Genomic DNA, 21,668 nt, shown 5'->3' with positions numbered 1-21,668 from the left:
ATAAAAAAAATTTCGGCAACAACGTCAAAAGTTTCCTTATGGCCGCCCAACGCTCTTTGGCCGCTCCCAACTAGCTAGTAAGTTGATAAATACAAATGTGCTTCAGCTACTCTAGAACACTAAAGTCACGAGCCGCCACTGCTTCTACACACACTGAGTACATATAATGTGTTCACATCAACATTTATTTATAATTTATTTGAATTTAATTGCGTAAACACCCAGAAGGTTATCTGTAATAAATTGCTTATCAGGCTTATCTTGGATTGTACGACCACTCCTTGCGAGTTATCTAAACTTTTTATTTTATTTTTAGTTCCTTTTGATGCTTCAGTCGATACGGCAGTCTAAGCGAAAAATTAAAGACATACAAAGTATGTGAACATATTTGTAAGTGTAATTATGACTTCATGCGCGGTTTACGGTTGCAGAAATTCGAGGCGGTCAAAAAATCCTGGCATCTCTTTTCACCGGTGAGTTCTAACTAATTAACTAACTAACCAACCAGCTTGTTTTAGTTGCGTGCTATGTCTTCCTTGAATTCGTGTCTATGTTCATCTGCTTTGCATGCCCAAGCCATCCCTTTTCTTTCTTATTCATGACGCTCGGCCTACAATTATCTTCACATTTTAACACGGTCGTAATGGTTTTACTAAACATACGCCTCAGGGATCTCATTTCTAGAGCATTCCGTCTACTTTCATACTTCCTTGGCCAGTTATTTGCTTACTATATGCCATAATACCATAGTTTTCCAAGTATTGGTATCGCAAACGGACTGCATCCGGTCGCATTACTCATATACTGTGTGTTGCTTATATAATGTATATAAAAATGCGGTAGCATGTTTCAAACTTAATAACAATAGTAGGTAATAATATTTGGATGATTTATATAGCGCCGTTGTTGTGAAAATCACCTCAAGGAAGCCGTACAAATATATTTTTTCGAAAGCTGTATCTTATTAGTAGGTAACTGTATCTTATCAGTAGACAATATATTACATCACCTTAAGACGAAGCTTAATGCTAAATCACTATTTTGATAAATGTTTATAACGAATCGGTGTACATTATGAATACCAATAAATATGCTTTGGATAAATTGAAGGTTTTCCTATCGTTTCACTTGAGTAGAATACAAATAAAATAATAAGTTACTAGATAAAAAATATAAATGTTAACTAAAAAAAAAAAATTATATCAATAGAAATGTATGAACGCGTAAAGGAAACAACTTTTTTGAAATACAGTATTATAGCTAAGATTAGCTGTGACAGTTTCACTTGATTAACTTTTTTGCTTTCTTATAAAATTATTTTCAAAATAAATAAAAACCAGTTTTGTGCTTGAAATCGAACGTTTCTAGACTCCGTTTGTCAAGCGATTTTAATGCCTATTACCTCCAATATAAGGTATACCAAGAATATACACATTTTGGCTTGTAGCTTCCTCTTAACCTGATGTAACCTAACGTAATTGAAAGTATAACATTTTTAAAAAGCTTAAAAAAACATTTATTTTTGTCAAAATCATCATTAATAACAGATTGTATCCACAATAATACAGAATAATATTTATTTATTTAACGCCCAGAGGGCTTTTACATGTGCGTGGTTTAATTTTGATGACAGATAATTTTGAAACATGAGAAAGAAATAGTAAAACTAAAATAACATTAAAAAATAATACATGCAAGAAACAAAAATAAATTAAAAAATACAGCGATTTGACTGGTTTACAGAAATACAACTTCTATTTAGGAATAGTGTTGACATAAATCTTTTACGTGATCCAAAAAATTCGCAAAGTTAATATTAAATATATCGACATCACCTAAGTATGTGTTTTCCATAGTGTGAAATCGTTGTATTGGGGAGTTCGCAATGTAATTGCGCTTATGTGTGTTGCAGTGGAATAGTGTATTTTGTCGTGTTGTTATTGTAGGTATTCGTAAGTTTATGAGTTGCAGAAGTTCGCAACAGTCGAATTTAGAGTTTCGAATTTTTAATAAAAATGTTAAGGCGATGCACTACGTCGTGTAATATTTTGAATCGAGCCGCCATCAATAACACTCCTTACGTAGATGGCGATAAGGCTTAAATTCCCGCTTAACACCATCCAGCTGTTTTGATTTAGGCGAGAAAAAAACATGGCCAAAAAGTGCCTTTTACTTTATTTTGTGGATGTTTAGGCATAAATAACTTAATTGGCCACATTATACAATAAAACCATAACCGAAAATGGGTTCGTAAGTAGGAAATTTTGAACTTTAAAGCATGAAACTGCTGAAGGCCCTATAAATTATTTTTTTCTGAGCTTATAAAAAGACTTATGTAAAAAATACTCGATTATTTCAAAGGCCAAGATGTATTATACTCGCGGTATTTATTTAAAGCATCTGAAACATTTCTAGGCGACCAAATGTTCAAACCAAAAACACACGATTTTGCATTGCTACGTAGTGCATCGCCTTAAGTCGTTTATTTTACGCCTTTCTTCCAATGTGTGTATTTTTAAAGTATTTAGTAAGAAATGATATTGTAAAGCGGCCGCTACACTACTCGCTTCGACGCTTCGACGAAGTCCTCGACGAAGTTAGCCGAAGTTCGAAGTGCGTGCCCACACACTCGTGCAACTTCGCGAGTAACTCAGTCCAACCAGTCAGTGATTGGTTTATTTATGCCGTGACGCTTCAAGTCCTTTGACTCGGGCGCATTTACCGACAACAATCGGAAGTCGGGCGAAGCGAAGCGAAGTTCGTGCCCACACGAATATACTCGTATTCGGTCAACTTCGATCAACTTCGCGAGTAGTGTAGTTGGGCTATAAGTCTTCTAGTGGGATATTTAATTTAAAATTTATAAAACGTAATATAACGTTATATTTATATGTATATATTATAATGCACAATGAACCAATGAACACGATGCTGCGACAAATAACTATAAATAAAATATAACCAAAAGAGTAAAATGAAACGAAATTTTCATTAAATTGAAAAAGAATTAAACAAAATAATGAAAGTACAAAGTACACGGTATCTAATTGCCCTTGGTCCGTATCTGAGCATAATTTTATATCTTGGTAGGACGTGTGGGAGGGTTTTTATCGATGATTACAAGGCAAAAGAAGTCAACAACAGTGGAAAATACACTCAGTATCGTCCTAGTGAAAGACAACCATTCAGATTTGAAACGTTGATTGAAATGCTTTAGCCGCGCTTATTGGCCAGATCCGAACAGCCAAGTAGAGTAGTTTCATCATTATAAGATCCTCGGGTGGGGGGTTTATATTAATCCTGCTCAAAAATACCTTATTTAAATATTTGAGAGTACCAATTTACAACAATGAGTAAAGCCGTCCAAGTGCAGATCGGCTGTACGAATAGCAGATAGTGCAAAATAGTCTTTGCGGGAAGCAGATTCCACTCCTACTCGTTTTTCAAATTACTCCCAGAGAAATCGGAACCGGACTCGGACCGGAATCTGACCGAACTCGGACCAACACCTCCTGATCTAGGAGGTTTTGCTCGGATCCTGATCTGGCCTTTTGCCAGGACCAAGTTTGGAGCTGGAACCGTGCGTCATACAGTTCTTACCCAAGAACTCGGAACCCGGACTACTCCTAGAACTTACAGAACCTACTCATCTTTACTGTGTGTCCATTGCTCAGACGTTATTGCATCAATGGTAGCAGAAGTCGGGGACGCCCGAGGACGACACGGCACGATAAAGTGAATCAGATACTTGAGTCAGGCCATGTCAAGAGTCAGAATATTATGTATGAGACGATGTATGAATGTGAGAGAAGGAGTGTGTGCCAAGACCGAGTTGTTTGGCGGTCCGCCCTCTCTGCCTACCCCTGCGGGGAAACGGCGCGACGTGATGGTTAGCTAATTAGTTAATACTACTTATGTGTCATCAACGGCGGTACAGGATTAAATAACTTATTATGATAAGACGCGTTATCCACCACAAGCACAAATGTCGGCTTCAAGATAGGGATTAGTTTATTTCTTTATTTAATTAAGTTATGATATGATAACAAATAATGAAAAACAATAACTTTGCCAACATCCTATAGGTTTGGTCGAAACGTGGCCGTTTGAACACGTGCACTGCCTAACTCCTAACCGCATCGTCCAGCCCATAAATAAACCTCTCAGTCCAGCCAATGCCGACGTAAACGGCTTGCGTAAAAGTATTTGTAAAGGATGTTAAAGTGGTGAAAATACTCTACCTTCGACCTTACGACATACACCAGTTTTGGGGACGCCAGACGGGTGGGAGATTCTTATGTCTATGGGTAGGAGCAGTTAGTTTAGAGAAGTTTTCAGTTTAACGTTTTTGTTTTTTTGTATCCGAACCCATTTTTCCTGCTCTATCCAACTGTCGTCGTTTATATCTACCAGACATTTCTTTGTAATAGTGCCGCACGAATAATGGTGTCATATTATAATTTAGATTTACGATTTTTTGGGCAGAACAGACGAATATGGCTGAAAGAAGAAAACGTGTTTCTTTTTGTAGTAGATACTGGGTAGTAAAAGCTGTGCCAGACAAATTGTGTCATTTAGAACCATTGGAAATAAGATTTATGATGTTTGAGCACAGCAAAAGAATCTTGAAGTTGTCACTTGACACCTGCAATAGACATTATTATTATTAGTTTGAGCAGGCAGCTTTCTGCTGATGCGCAGTTCATATCTTATTTCATAATAAGTCAAACCTTTCTTATCTCAAAATGAGAATCCATCGAGTTTTGAATTGCATTTGTGTTTGCATTTATATCATCCAGTGACTAAATAAAATGTAGCATCGATTACTGCAGCACTAGTTAATATATTTGCAAAGAAGCGTTTCCTAGGATTGGATCTAATTGATGTTTTGTTCATTTTTTCCACTGAGATTTTCTATATTTTTCTAATTAAATTAAATTTATTTATTTATTCGTATTGTCAATTATATTTCATAATGTTGTCTCCACTGGAATATCGCGTGCTGGGGAATACATTTTGCGTATTTTATTTTTATTCAATTTTTTGAATATTTATTGCTTAACATTTTACAATGTAAATCTAAAAATCAACATTTTTTATCGAAGAAAGTGAACACTTTGAGGCTTGACATTATACAAAATGGAGAAGTTTTTTGTTTTAAGGCGATGCACTACATTGTAATGCAAAATCATGTGTTTCTGGTTTGAAAATTTAGACGCCTAAAAATGTTTCAGATGCTTTAAATAAATACCACGAGTATAATACATCTTGGCCTTTGAAATAATCGAGTATTTTTTACATAAGTCTTTTTATAAGCCCAGAAAAAAATAATTTATAAGGCCTATGAAAACTGCCTTAAAGTTCAAAATTTACCACTTACGAACCCAATTTCGGGTATGGTTTTATTGTATAATGTGGCAAACTAAGTTATTTATAAAGTGATCGGAAAATATTTAAATAATTATGCCTGAACATCCACAAAATAAAATAAAAGGCACTTGGCCATGTTTTTTTCTTGCCTAAATCATAACAGCTGGATGGTGTTAAGCGGGAATTTAAGCCTTATCGCCATTTACGTAAGGAGTGTTATTGATGGCGGCTCGATTCAAAATATTTCACGATGTAGTATTGCATTTATGATGCATTTATTTTATTAAGTCGACCGGTTTCGGTTGTTCCCAACTTTCTTCAGGACAATAAATATATAAAGTTTATATATTTATTGTCCTGAAGAAGGTTGGAAAAAACCGAAACCGGTCGACGTACATAATAAAATAAAGGGGAATAAAACAAAAAAAAATCAGTTTGTCAACATTTTTTCTTTTGATTATACATTACTTGAATATAACACAGATTGTCTCACTTCAATAAGGACGGGTTGTTTCGGAGAATTTGAACAATTCATCAAATTTCAACGTTCATCAAGTTCTGTGAAAGATTTTTTCAAGTTCTGTTTTTATTTCAGTTTTTTCAAGCAACTAGCCTACAATGATATAATAACAGAACTTGAATAGGACTTTCACAGAACCCGAAAATGAACGTTGAAATTTGATGAATTGTTCAAATTCTTCGAAACAACCCGTCCTTAGTCTGTGTTTGATTGAAATATTCTATCAATCTCGTGTCTCTCTGTGTCCCAGATCCATTGCTTTATGAATGTTTCGAATATATTTATATTTTTCGTAGGAGAGTGGTAATCTGTTGTAAAGTTTTATGCTGTAGTAAATGAAATTTCTCTGTCCAAATGTGGTGTTCGTTTTTTCTTGGGTGTACTTTTGATTGAAGGATCTAGTGATTTTGTAAGATAAGTAAGTGTACCATTTTTGTGAGTGTAAATAAGTATGGTTTTGGCAGAGTTCATGATGATTACTGAAAAGCAAGTTCTGATAGGTTCTTTGAGTAGTTTTTTCAAGAGGGCTTTTTTCGCTATATTTAGGGGATTATACTTCAGCCAATTATTATATATTTTCGAATAATGGTTGACCTATTTGGCCATGTATTCTAATGATTTCTCTTTTGTCATTTCTATTTATTTCATCTAGGATGGATAAAAAGCAGATATTCACATTAATTTAGAGTTTTCTTAAATAATATGAGAGAACATAACTTGTAAATTGTAAGTATAAGTTCATACTTCAGTGTGATAACATTAAGCACTTATATTTATTTATATGTATGTTCAAATTTATTTATCTCTTGTTTATTGAGAAGAAATTAGTGATAACAAAATTATGAACGTAATAAAAATAAAAATGAGGTCATCATTCCATTAAAAAAAATAATGTTTTCATCATGCGACATCATCACCAAAAGAAATGTGTAATAATTGGCGCAGACCGGTGAAAAATCACGGGATATTTTAATAGGAAGATTTGTGAAGCTGAAAATATTTGTAAAAAATTGTCTCTTTCCTTTCAAAAACAAAAACTTTATTTTAAAATTAAAAAAAATATTTTTTAGCTTTATTTACCTTTCGAATTTATACCGCTAGTAAACTTTTGAAAAATAACGATCGTGTCAAAAATTGAAACATACTCTGCATGCATAGACATATGAATATTAGTAGACCTGCCCTAAGTGATTAAAAGCGTATTATTCCCCACTCCCCATACCGGTTCCATTGGAGCCGGCTGGGCTCGCGTATGGCTTCCCGTGAATCTTGAGAATGTGACGTCATCATTCTTGTTCGAACTAGCGTCGAGCTATGGTCGAGGCATTTTACGAAATAAAACGGCAAAATGGTGGCTTGTGATATGAAAACTTGTAAAAATAGATGTGAAAAAGAGAATATGTAAACCCAATTGTCGTATTACATTCCATATGTAAGCATCATTTTAAGCTTATTCACGTCGTATAATATGAATCAGTTGTAGAAACATATACTATCACATCGAGCCAACATTGGTCGAATGTAGCGATTCTCAAGTGTGCGCATCGTTGTTACTGGGAAGTAAATTATGAACACTTATAAAAGTGTCTTAACTAAATACGTAAACAAAATATTCGACTCTGAAAATAGAAGAATTTTTTTTTTTCCGAATTTGGACTTCGCAAATTTGTTCATAACGTGGCGAGTAATTTGCGCTCCCATGTAAAAATGTCTATTCATTCAAAAGCAGATTTTACTTTTAAGAACTAAATGGTGATATTATAATGCGAGATGCCTATATACTGTCAGATTGATTTATTGACGAATCACAGTCAGCTTTACCCCCTTCGTTCTTCAACTGTTGATTTTACCCCTTACCTTTAATTTCTAGTCTATATATTCATATGTCTGTGTCTGCATGTGATAATTATAAAAATAAAATAATTTTGGTACTTACCTACTTTATTGCTTATCTAATGTAATTTAAACTTATCAGTTACAATTTTGACCAGTTAAAATATTATTGAAAAGTTATGCAGGAATATTTCACATCACTTGACGCAAGCACCAATGCACCGACAACCGAAATTAGTATGCTTGATAATATTTGAAATTACACTATAAAGCAGAGAAAAAAATAAAAATAATAGTAACTGTTTTTGTGTGAAATCGCACAAGCGTCCCAACTGCTCCCAACCGTCTGGAGCCAGTGAGACTACGGCATCTCCAATTGGGATATGTTGTGAGGCTGAAGGTAATGGGGAGGAGAAGGAGATGGGGAAGTACCTTACTAATTAGATCTGGTCAGTAAACACGGCCAAAGCCTTTTCAAGCAACTTTTCAGTTCTGAATGGTGGTCCACCCTGGAACGAACCGCAAATATACCATACATTATTTTTAATTAGTAAATTGTAAAATTACATAAATTAATGCAGGAAGTACCCGCGACCTCCGGCTTGCTCTTCAAGAGCGTTATCACAGGCCGTCAAAAATCAAGGATTAGGGCCCGTTCCCACTTCCGTTCTAAAAACGGATGCTTTACGGCCCTGTTCACACCTCCGTTTTAAAAACGGATTTGAAATATCCGATTTGAAAACGGAAGTGGGAAACGGCCCTAAGTATCTTCCACTCCAATATACCATACATTATTTTTAATTAGTAAATTGTAAAATTACATAAATGAATCCAGGAAGTACCCGCCACATCCGGCTTGCTCGTCAAGAGCGTTATCACCCCGCCACGGAGGCCGTCAGAAATCAAGGATAACAACTCTCCTAAAAAAATTTTAGGAGAGTTGGAGAATATATCAGTTTTATTGAACATACTCGTACCATTTTCGAGACGACCGCGACGTCGCGACGGCACACGCAGACGCAAGGGAGAGAGAGAGAGAGAGAGACAGTTGGAAAATGCTACATTGCTTTTAAATCTGACAGATTATTGGCAACTCGCATTGTATTACTACTATTCAACCCTCGAAAACAAAATCTGCTTTTGAATTACGAGTCCTTTTTACAATGGCGCGCAAATTTATTTATTATCATTGCTGGCTGTGTAAATTCTTAACCACAAATCCCAAATCGGTTAACAAAAGTTCGGGCTTGTTTCCAAAATTGAAAATTTTGTTACACTATTTAGTTAGACCCTTTTACAAATGTTTTATAATTTACCCACCTCACACATTTTTTTCGTCGCTACGCCATATGGTGAGTTTTAGAATGAACATTCAGATCCTGCGAAGAAAAGTTCCTCTTTGCCTTATTTTAGCGAACTTTACTTTTCTGGTCTGGTTATTTGAATGTGCGCTCATCGGCGGTCAAAAGTCTTAGTTTATTCAAAGCATTCTCACATAGTTTGTTTCGAGCTTTGTTACCTACTTTCGCTTGGTCCCTTTGACTTTCCAATGTCGATCTAGTTCATGAACTTGAGAAACCTGTCATTTTATGCCAATAACATAATTTTCCTTATTCTTTTTAGATTTCCAACCAGCAACGAATTATGTTCCAAGTGGATAAAGAATATGCGTCTCGCGAGATGCTACAAGTCTTCGTTGATCTGCTCGGCGCATTTTACGGAAGACCTGTTTGAAAATACATTTCATAAGATACGTCTCCGAGATGGCGCCGTGCCGACCGTGCACGCCGATGGTTCAACGAATCAGGTAGGATTTATAATAATAGCTTTACTAAACGGATTCGCCCCGTAGGATTTATATACATAGAATTACAATAAAAAATAAAACAGCAATTTTATTCTTACATGCTACTCTTGACCTAACCTAAGCCTTAACAAATGTTCAACAGCCCAAGTTTTTACATATTTTTTCGATTTGAACTTTAAAAAAATACGGAATAACACCGTAGGTTATGTTTTTCTAAAGATATTCCAAAACTACGCAAGTCTTTTTGGAATTGAATGTTTGAAAATAGTTGACCTAGAACTTACTGACAATGAATGTTAGACATAAAATACAAATTTAATTGCGCCGGATATCACTATTCGAGAGTTTTTGCTGCTAGAGGAACAGATTCTGCAATACCCGCGTTAGAGTCGGGACAATGGATAGGTAGTATCTGGCCCCAGGTACGATATTTGAAGAGCGCAAAAGTAATCCATGCATTAAAATGGGCACCATAATATTAATAGCAAAAAGTGTCAATTTTAAAAGAGAATTCGCTGCAGCTGACAACGACCAGAAGTGTGGCTCAAATGAGATGTAAGGTCAAATCTTCCAGAATCACATCTTTTCGTGGTCCTTCGAGCCGGATTTGAACCGGCAATTTAGGTCTACAAAGATACAGAAGATAATTATAATTTTTGGACACGGGTTTTCTAACTGAGGCATTCCAGAACACCAAGAATACCTATATCCCCATTACTACGCCTAAACTTAATTTCGACAGCGTCTGCACAGGATGACGTAATGCTTATTTTTCTTGAGTTGTAGCATCTTTGCTAAGGATCGTAACTCCCATTTCAATTGCCCCGATGAACCCGGCTTTTCCATTCCTCACTGTTTTGCGCCGCAGAGAGCAGTTGATCAGATCAACGTACTTGTATATTAATATTCCTTCCACTTTATCAAGGACCATGAGCTTCTTCAATGCATAGATTGGTGCGTCTAAATATCCATAGGACCCTGAGCATTCTTCTCCTGTACCACATTTCATGGGAGGTTGATCCGTTTCCTTTTACTTTAAAAACCTTCCTATTCAATAATCATTTATTATTTAATCTTTTGAACTGCGCAATATAGTGTGAATTTCACCTTGACAAGTTCTTGAGTATCTGATGGCGCCAGTCTGTTGGCTTTTATCAATATTTTAACAGATAATCGAATAAAATATAATAGCATGCAATATTTAGAAGAAATCTATGGAAATAGTTGATAACATGGTGATACCACACCACATATCATGTGTTGATAAGAAATTCATTATCACCGAAGAATAAATAAGACCACAAGAAATGCGATGTGGGCGTGTTTCGTCATTCAAAATTAGGACCGATTGGACGTAAATTTCAAATTCACAAATTAAGTATCTTATAAATTCAAAATGAAATGGAATGGCGATATACGATGTCAGGCAGTGTAAGAGGGACACGGACATAGTATTCAACGTTGACTGGATGTTGCGATCTAGCAGTCAGAAATTATTGTGATTGCATCACGTTTCCATTCCAATCTTTTAAAGGTGTGGTGTATTATCTGTAGAGATTATCACCAATTGCGCACCCAGAAACCCAAGAGAGGGAGATAGGTGGACAGCGTGCAGTATTTCATTTCATGAACATCCATTTTATGCTCTGGCGTCTACATCCAACTCAATTCAATAAATTAAAACCCAAAATAAAAAAACAAAAGTCGTGTTTCCTAGATCTTTACTACTTCTATATTAAATACTAGCTGTACCCCGCCACGCGTTGCTGTGGCTTAGTCCGTCTGTGGAGATATAGAAACAAGATCGCGTATAGCTTTTAGGTGAAACAGGTGGCGGTGTTTTTCCAAAAAACATGTTTGTCCGACAGATGACACTACTGTTGAACAAAAAAACCAAGATGATAAAGATGAAGGCCTCAGCACGGGCAAGCCACCCAGTGAGGCCTACATTACTGGAAAACTTAAAATGTAAAAAATATTGTACCAAATAAAATAAATAAATACCTGTCACAGGTGACCTCTATATAATATAGGTATATTAACCGTTTGAGTGCCAAAAAAATTCATACAGCTTGTAAAATGCCACCAAAAAAACATTATTTTTTTATGAAACTATATATTTATTTAAAGCCCCATAAATTCTTTGAATTTTCAAGGATTTTGTCACGTCTGATGTCATCCTGATGAGCGTCTGATGAGCATGGACCCTTGTCAATCACCAGGGCTATTATGGGGCTAAGGCAAGAAGACATAATGTGTAAAAGCATTGAAGAACCTTGATCATGTTGTCACGTCTGAAGGTGTTTTGAGATTCCGCCAGCGGTGAGCAGGTTGCGCCGGGTAGAGATTCGTCTGATGGAGTGCGCGAGGCCATCCTCAATTAAACAGCATCCATTGAACGTTTAACGGAACAATGATGATTCATCTTTGTGTCACCTCGACAGCATGCTTGGTAATCCAGTGTAGTCTCCAAGGAATTACGCTTCACAAATAAAACCATTTTTTAATCCAAATAAGCGATTGTATATTACCATCTCTTCAAGCCACAACACTCGAACAAGCACAGGCCGATCTCACACAGGAGTCCAAACGTTGGTTATGTGTTTTGTAAATTTAAACGGAAAGTCTCCAAAGGATAAGTTCAAGGTATCCGCGCGATCTTTTTCTCAAAATTCAATCTCCATTTTTTCTCGCCTAACGCCACGCGCACCGCGGAATCGTCCTCCCGCGTATTGTTGTCAATCTCCCTACCCGCGTAATTTTTGCTCGCCCCCTCAAACCGATCGCAGGGCAGCCACCCGAAAACTCTCAACAAAACAATAATCAGGCACTACCGTGGCAATCCAAACTTGCACAATTCTTTGACGTTACAATTCCCCGCAACCCCCGGAAATTTTACGCCGCGAAGTGAAGTAAAATTACCTTAAAACAAAAAAAAACCCACGCGAATACCTTTCTATCCCGCACATGTACGAAAAAGACAAAGCTAGTAGAAATAAATAAGTTTTTACAGAAAACCATAAAACTAAACAAGTTATAAACCAAGAAAACGAAAAGAGTTAACCAATTCGCAGATTGGTGTTGCACAACCGATATTATTATCAATATTTACATGGGGATTGTACCTTCACTTTTATATCTCTAATATGAGATTCGCAAACACTTACTCACTTATCGAGAGACAATCTCTCTGAGACACCAGTGAGTATGGAGAACTCAAGCTCCCACTTTATTCTTTGAAGAAGAAAACAAAAACACATATATATTTTTAACAGAAAATAAATAAAGTAACTACATAAACTCTCTTTCTCTCCCTATGTTTATATAAAACAAATTTACCATTCTAAGATAAAAACTTGAAACAATAGAACTTAACAAAATAAAAATCCACTAAATCTCTTAGGGATCTTCACAAAATCAATTACAACATTGATTTAAAAATGTTCAGTGCAGGATTTACATAACTTAATGCCTAGAATTTTAGATGAGGTTTTACAATCAGAAGATAAACCTGTCTATCGTGGTTGAATCAGGGTTTACATATAAAAAAATACCTAGCATATTCTCTTCGAATGAACATTGCTTGCTCAAGAAATATGACTAAGGAAGTAACCTAGATGGCATTCTAACAAAAATTTCACTTACCATGTAAGCAAAGAGTCGAAATTTCTTGGACAAACAAAATATAATTGGCGTTCAACTATGTGCTTTAGATAATTGACACAGGTTACGAGGTGTACGAGCACAATTCAAGAGATCGACACTTGTACTACAAAATTTACAGCATAACACTGGTACTAGCAATGAGATACTTATGCATATATTACTTATAACTAACCAAATTGTACTTATGACTAACAAAACTGTACAAAGACACACTCTTACGTAGCAGAGGTAAAACGATAATATCCAGACGGAATTATTTAATATGTAAGTACGCCAAAGCAGTATGTACTTCCCTTTGTTTGAAACAACACAATTTGAGAATTTCCTTAAGAAACTAAGACTTAAAAATATATATATATATATATATATTAAACTAAATATATTTAATCATAAAACTAGTACATTGAACAACTAAAATAGAAATTACATAATCTTGTGTATGAAAAATTGCTCAATTCTTTCACACACAAAAAAATAATAATCCTTCTTTCCAAGTCCCCTGGAGACTCTTTGGATACTAATAAAACTTCGATACTTGACAAAAGTATAAGAAAACTCCAATGAACTTGTGAAAAAAGGGTTCAGACCAAAGGATAATGACAACCAAAACTTATGTCCATTATGCTGACGGAACGTACCAATGTGTGTGTGTGTGTGCGTCGCACTACTAAGCTCACAACAGTAAAAAGACGAATCGTCTCATTTAAAATGAAAATTACTCAAAACGTAAATAAGAATAAATCTCAGTAAAGTTTAAATGATAATAAAGAATTAAGACCTAAACTAAATTAATGGGCGCCACTGATCACTAGGATCAGAGAAACATCTTTTGTGAAGATGTTCCTATTCTAGTCCAACGAGGATAAAAAAATGAAATCTATCATCAGTACACTAGAATGTTGCGTTTATTCCAAGCACAAGTCCTGAAGGTACCAAACTCCAGAACACGTGACCGGAACAAACACATAAAGAAGGGAATGAAGCAGCATGAAGGGTTGGTAGTCCTTTACACTATTTCATTGGCTTCCTATGATATACTAAACTAAACCTAATCTAAACGAACTATGTCCTTAACATGAAAATTTCCTACTACCTTGCCTTGCATGTCTGCAAGGGTATACACTAAATTAGAAACTTTGTTTTTGATAACGTTTCGCACAAACCTCGGAGCCAATTTGTGCGAAAAGAAATTGGGTCCACTCGATTGGACAAAATTTTTCCTCCACACCACATCTCCAACTTCATAATTTACCGACTTCCTACGTAAATTATAATGTTGAGCATTTTTCCTATAAGCCTGCAACAAGGCCTCCGAAACTTTATTGTAAATCGGAGCCAAGTCCTCTAATTTCTTAGCAAAACTATCTCTTGATTCCTCTAAATTCGAATCCGCACCGCTAGAGATCAAATTTTTATGAAAATTGCCATCAATTATTTGTTCACGCCCGTGCATTAAAAAAAAAGGTGTGTAACCTGTCGCGAAGTTAACCGTATTGTTAAGTGCTGACTGTATTTGTGGCAGAAACCTAGACCAATTACGTTGGTCGGACTCGGTCAAAATAGACAGTGTAGTACCTATCGTTTGGTTATAACGTTCTACGACGTTATTTTGTGGCGTGTAGTAAGCATTATAGAAAGGTGCCGGAACATTATAATCAGATAGCAATTTTTTAAATTCATTAGATATAAATTGTTTGCCATTGTCGCAAACAAATGTTTGTGGGACCCCATGAATGAGAAAAATGTACTGCTCTACATTTTTAACAATGCTTTTTGTGGTAGCGTTCCTAAGTGGGAAAATCCATGTGTATTTTGAAAACACGTCTACGACTGACAAAATATATGTGAATCCGGAATAACTTCTTGGCAGTGGACCGACAAGGTCAATGGACAACATTTTCATTGGTCTGTTGACTATTTTTGGATTAACAGAAATCCCCGCCGGTGCAGCTGTATTAATCTTATGAGCTTTGCATGTTTTGCACCGATTTACGAAGTTTTTCACATCCTTATACATTCCAGGCCAATAATAATGTAGATGAACCTTTTTGTAAGTCCTAAATATTCCCGGATGACATGAAAGGTCTGATTCGTGTTCTTTCCTCAAGATATCTATACGTTTCTCTGCAGGTACTACTAATTTCCACGCCGTATCTTCGCAAAGGGCGAAACGGGTCTTACAGTGTCTAAATAGTTCGTTACCCAGAATTCTGAAATTAATAAATCTTTGAGGTGCATTAAGACAATTAGAGAACAAATTATTGTACCACGTATCAGTACTTGTGGGAACTGGAGCAGGCGCATCCCCTGTCGACAATAATGAGACTTCCATACGGGATAGTGCGTCAGGTACCGTATGTAATTTGCCTTTTCTATGTATGACATCAAAAGAAAATTGCGACAATCGCGTAGACCATCTAGCCAACCGACCGGTAGGGTTCGAAAGAGACACCAACCATTGCAAACTTGAGTGATCTGTAATCACAGTGAAATGAGTCCCCTCTATATATGGTCTGAAGTGATTAACCGAGTCCAAAACTGCAAGAAGTTCGCGCTCTGTGACACCATAATTTTTTTCATGAACATTTAAGCAACGCGAAAAGTAAGACACTGGGTGTTCCTCACCGTTAAAGTTCTGCTTTAAAACTCCACCGATTCCGACTGCGCTGGCATCGCAATGTATAATGAAAGGTAACTTGAAGTCTGGACAATTCATTACGGGAGCTGTTGTAAGGGCTTCTTTTAATTTGTTGAATGCGTCCTCTGCTTCTTGAGACCATTTAAAATTACTTACTCCTTTTCTTGAGCCAGTAAGTTTAGTTAACGGTGCTGCTACGGTGGAAAAGTCTTTAATAAACCTGCGGTAATAACCGCACAATCCAATGAAAGCTTTAATTTGCTTTGAGTTTTTCGGGATTGGATATTGTTTGATATAATCAACTTTAACCGGATCTGTCCGTAGTCCTTCTGAATCTACCACGTAACCTAAGTATTTTAGTTCTTTCTTGCAAAACTCACTCTTTTTAAAATTTATTGTTAGACCAGCTTCTTATAATCGTTCGAAAACCTTTCGTAGTAGTTTTAAGTGAGATTCAAAATCAACCGATATTAATATTAAGTCGTCTACATATCCAAACACATTTTCATCAAATTCAGGGCCAAATAGCTTATCAATTAGACGTTGTAATTCACTGGGTGCATTTTTTAGGCCAAAGGGCATACGCGTAAACTCGTAAAGACCATAACCAGGTACAACAAATGCTGTGACAGGAGCTGAGGACTCATCTAGAGCAATCTGCCAAAAAGCTTTCGAGAGGTCCACAGACGAAATAAAACGCGCGCCACGAAGCTTGTCCAAAATGCGTGACACGTATGGTAGTGGATATGAATCTCGCCTCATAATTGCGTTGATTTTTCGACTGTCAAGACAGAATCTTGCGGAACCATCTTTTTTTGTTACTAGAAGCACTGGACTAGACCAAGCCGATCGTGAAGGGCGAACATTTCCTTTAATTCAGCTTCTAATAAGCGTTGACGCGCTGGAGACAAAGGATAGTAACGTTGCTTTATCGGTGGTCCCGTGGTTTCTATATGATGTTGCATAAGATGGGTGAGTCCTAACCCACATTTTTCAAATGAAATTGTTTCAAATTTTTTGATGATTTCTTTTAACTTCCAATTATCTTTTGGAGAGAGAAAAGAAGCTGCAGTAATTTTTCTAATTTCATTAATGCCCCTCTCAAAATCATAACTTGTGATGTTTACTTCTGGAAACAGTTGCGGAGCTACTTGGAACTGTCTCCAAAAGTCGACCCCCAAAATAATCGTAGGTGAAAGTGACGGAATTACAAAGAATAAAATATCTTTAATTTTTTCATTAAAGGTAACAGGTATTCGCATCGTGCCTATTACATCTTGGTGTTTACCGTCTGCAGTGGTAACAAAAGAATTTAAATATCTTAATTCAAATCCTAAACTAGTAAAAAAATTATAAATATTCCCCCCAAAACAACTAACCGAAGCGCCGCTATCCAATAAACATGAAAAGATCCTATTTGCAATGTTAATATTAATATGTGGTCTGATGTCATCCTTAGCATGTTCCAGAGGCGTGAATGCCTGCATTGCACGTGTCTTAGAACACTCTAAAGATGAAAACAAAGTACGGTTCCCCTCATCCTCGTACGTAAGATGGTGAAAACCGCCCTTTAGTTTTTTGAAAACCGACGTTGATTTTGATTTTGTCTTTTCCTGCAGTTATTCCAAGAGTGGCCCTGTAATTTACAAAAATTGCAATAAAAAGATCTATTGTTCTGGGAAGAATTATTTCGAGAAGAAGAAGAAGTCGGTCCTTCAAAATGAACAGCTCGCCGAGGTTGACTATGTGAGGGTTGCTTTGAAGTGTACATCTCTATTTTTGTGCAAGCTGAAACTAGGGACTCTAGATCGGATGTGTCGCTGGAGGCTAATACACTTGCATATTTGTCTAAAAGACTATGCCTTGCCAGACGCACCAACTGCTGATCAGATAGGGATTCTAGTAATTTGGAATTCGCTATTCTCAAATTGTCCACGAAATCAGCAACAGTGTCGTTAGGTTCCTGTCGCATAGTGTAAATTGCTCGCGTTGCTTCTACCTGGCTGTCTTCGCGTTCATAACGATCTATAAGCTTATTTCTCAATGTACTCCAATTTAAATTCTCTTTATCTAATGCACGAAACCAGTTGGCCGCCTTTCCTTCAAGAAGTTCACCAAAACCCAAAACCAAATTGTCCGTCTTAGTTTTCCTGGCTCTACTCAGTTCCTCGACCCTGTACAAAAAATCCCTGACGTCTGACGTCCCGTCAAAACGTAACTGCCATGAATAGACTTCATCTTCCTTTCTTGCTGAATAATAGTAGTTATTTGTTATATTATTTACTTGAGGATCCAAGGATTTGTCTATTGATTCGGAGCCCCCTTCCTTTAATGATAGATTAAAATTACGTGCCTGTTGTCTCATTGCTGTAAGGGTTGCTTCTGGAACAATTTTTCTATCTTCTAAAAGTACCATCAACTCCTCCCTCGTACAACTATTGATGTTAGGAATCGCCATTTTAATTGAAAGGAAAAAAAAAATTTTGAGAAATTTGTCAAAAATTATTTAAAAAACATTAACTCTTAAATTTAAAAAAAAAACTGGTACACTTACACGTTACCGCAAGTCGTAACAAATGTGTTCAAATTCTATATAAGTGTATAGCTCGCATTTACAAATGTAATGACATATCAAATGATCGACAATAATAAACATTATCGCTGTCACTATGTTCAAAACAATATCAACTGACAGGTCCGTGTTACCAGTGGATTAAAACAACAGCACCCGAATATCATTCAGTAGTTAATTTAAAAAAATATATTTTGAGCAAATGAGCGAACGAAGCTAGTTCACGTCAAAATTGTACACCGTCTACCGAACAAAACATCAATGTAAAGCGAACGAAGCCACAACGCAACCACGCAATGCACACACATAAGTACTTCGTAATGCACATTATATATAAACATTAAGCATATTATTAGAGAATTTATACATTAAAAATTATTAAATTACAATTTTTAATCTTAAATTTGATACGATAGAGATTATCCCCTTTCCATAGGCTTAAATACGAGCACCTAAAGTTGTTTTAAAACTTTATTTACGTTGGAGCGCCAATGTCACGTCTGATGTCATCCTGATGAGCGTCTGATGAGCATGGACCCTTGTCAATCACCAGGGCTATTATGGGGCTAAGGCAAGAAGACATAATGTGTAAAAGCATTGAAGAACCTTGATCATGTTGTCACGTCTGGAGGTGTTTTGAGATTCCGCCAGCGGTGAGCAGGTTGCGCCGGGTAGAGATTCGTCTGATGGAGTGCGCGAGGCCATCCTCAATTAAACAGCATCCATTGAACGTTTAACGGAACAATGATGATTCATCTTTGTGTCACCTCGACAGCATGCTTGGTAATCCAGTGTAGTCTCCAAGGAATTACGCTTCACAAATAAAACCATTTTTTAATCCAAATAAGCGATTGTATATTTCCATCTCTTCAAGCCACAACACTCGAACAAGCACAGGCCGATCTCACACAGGAGTCCAAACGTTGGTTATGTGTTTTGTAAATTTAAACGGAAAGTCTCCAAAGGATAAGTTCAAGGTATCCGCGCGATCTTTTTCTCAAAATTTCAATCTCCATTTTTTCTCGCCTAACGCCACGCGCACCGCGGAATCGTCCTCCCGCGTATTGTTGTCAATCTCCCTACCCGCGTAATTTTTGCTCGCCCCCTCAAACCGATCGCAGGGCAGCCACCCGAAAAACTCTCAACAAAACAATAATCAGGCACTACCTTGGCAATCCAAACTTGCACAATTCTTTGACGTTACAATTTCGATGATTTTTTTGGTGTTTTATTAAAGAATATTGGTTTAGAATCACGCGGAGGAGGATCCCGAAGTCCAGGGTTTCGAAAAAATGACAATTTTACGTACAGACGTGCGCGCGAATCAGAACACGACTGACGCAATCGACGGAAATCGACGATCGGCAATCTTCGTTAAAACACGAATCGACGAAAATCGACGATTGACACCCAAACGGTTAAAACATACGCGTATTCGAATGCAACGTTGTGTTAAAATTTCAAAGCTATCGGTGAAGAAATTTCGCAGATTTAAGATTTTGAACAAACGAACATTTATATAAGTATTTATTTTGTAAATTTTACGCTCGACTTCTCTTTTATTCGATATAAGTAGTGCATTAATAAGCTTTAAACATTGGGAAAATCGTCCTTGGTCGGTTTGTTCTTTGAATGTTTTGTAAATTAAACAACTTTGTAATTAATAAAATGATCGCTTCGGATTGCATCGCAAGAGCGTAGAGCGCAAGAGAACTCTTTCAACCATATTTTGACAAACATGATTTGATCCAGTCTTGTAGAAATTACGCACAGGTATCGATGTACCACCTATCAAAATTTCTGTCACATTTAAATAAAATAACAATCGATCGAAAATGCATAGTATTATTTTACTGTATTTTTTCATCATCCTTCCTTCCTTTTTGCTTTCTTTCATGTTTAAAATGAATAAAATCACTTTTACTATTGACATACGTATCCATGTTTAAACGCATTTTTCATAATTACCATTAAATTTCATAATTACACTTTCTGTAGTTTTAATTAGATGCACTTTATCAAAACATTCTCATTTTATTATGGCTTCAATTTTTTTGTTTATGACGTTAACGAAAAAAAAAATTCTTCTCGTGTCTTCATAAAAATTTGTCCCTATGATGCCTCCAGCCAAAATGATGGCTACCAGCTCGCCTAGCCATCGGCTTGTCTGTCCCTGTAACATAAATACGAAATTTTTCACTGTACAGTATGGTTGACTTGCTAGGCACATGATGAACACCAAATTAAACCATTTTCGTAGTGCAATCACAAGAAAGGATCAATTTTGATTGTGACTTTTAATAACAATAACACGTTGTTGAGGCGTTACAGAACATAATATAATAAATTGCAATCGACCTCAAATCAATTACTCACGACCTGCCAAATACAAACTGACCAAACATACTAATATAAATATGTATTATACACCAAACCAAAATGATGACTAATTAAGATTATTAAATACGATATAGAATTCACCATGTTTGAACGAGAGAGGAAATCATAAATCAATCACCAATGAAGATAGGTAATGTTTGACCTTTTTGAGAGTGACAGTCAACCTGACAGTGAACAGAACAAATTAAATATTCTGCTCAAAGCTCTACAAAGTTTAACTGGAACATATAAAGCATATTATTATAGATGGATGCAACGAAAACATTTTGAACCGATTGATCAAAAAATGTTTCAGTTAAATGTTATGCAATAATTCTTGCTGATATTAAATTTGACTTTGGTACCGGTAAAAACAAGAACATACACGTGTCTCATTTCATGATTAGGTTACCAACATCACTACCAGCTATGACAACTATATTTGTCGATTGTCATGAGGTCGGAGGAAGCGAAGGAGAAGATTGAGAAGTAAGAGGCTCTGCAGATCTGGTTACTAAACAATGAAAATTTTGATTCTAAATGGTGGTCTCTTACCATACCCAACAGAAGTTTCCGTCTGTGAGCGAATATGAAACTAGCGCCCCATCACTATTTACTCTGCAACGTACTCAAAACCAGAGGCGGTTCCAAGGTACGGACAAGGAACAATTAAACACACCAAGTTATGTACATTGCACTGCTTGCATTCAGTCTTCATATAACTTTCAACGACACATGTGCCCCAGTGATCGATTTACGAAAGCGCATTCCAAAAAAAAATCCCGCCAATTCATTATTTCAGCTTTCTTCTAGTACAAGACTCCCGTGCAGTGTTGCCAACTCAACTACTTCAAAATATGCTAGAGTGATGGGAAAAATATGC

General features: G+C 36.3%; 1 protein-coding gene across 1 annotated transcript in view; it reads left to right on the top strand.

Moving 5' to 3' along the window:
• Window positions 1–447: 447 nt before the first annotated feature.
• The window catches only part of LOC149420577 (uncharacterized), a 142,147-nt gene continuing 120,926 nt past the window's right edge, over window positions 448–21,668 (top strand). Inside the window, exons 1-2 of the mRNA XM_089636810.1 lie at window positions 448–473; window positions 9,347–9,530. Of these exons, the coding sequence (XP_089492936.1) occupies window positions 9,390–9,530 (141 nt within the window). The 5' untranslated portion in view covers window positions 448–473; window positions 9,347–9,389. The remainder of the gene's footprint in view (window positions 474–9,346; window positions 9,531–21,668) is intronic.

This window comes from Hesperophylax consimilis, chromosome 10, assembly GCF_061612785.1.
Source record: "Hesperophylax consimilis isolate HC1 chromosome 10, BYU_Hcon_1.0, whole genome shotgun sequence".
NCBI classification, from domain to species: Eukaryota; Metazoa; Arthropoda; class Insecta; order Trichoptera; family Limnephilidae; genus Hesperophylax; species Hesperophylax consimilis.
This window is presented reverse-complemented; position numbering and strand designations above follow the sequence as displayed.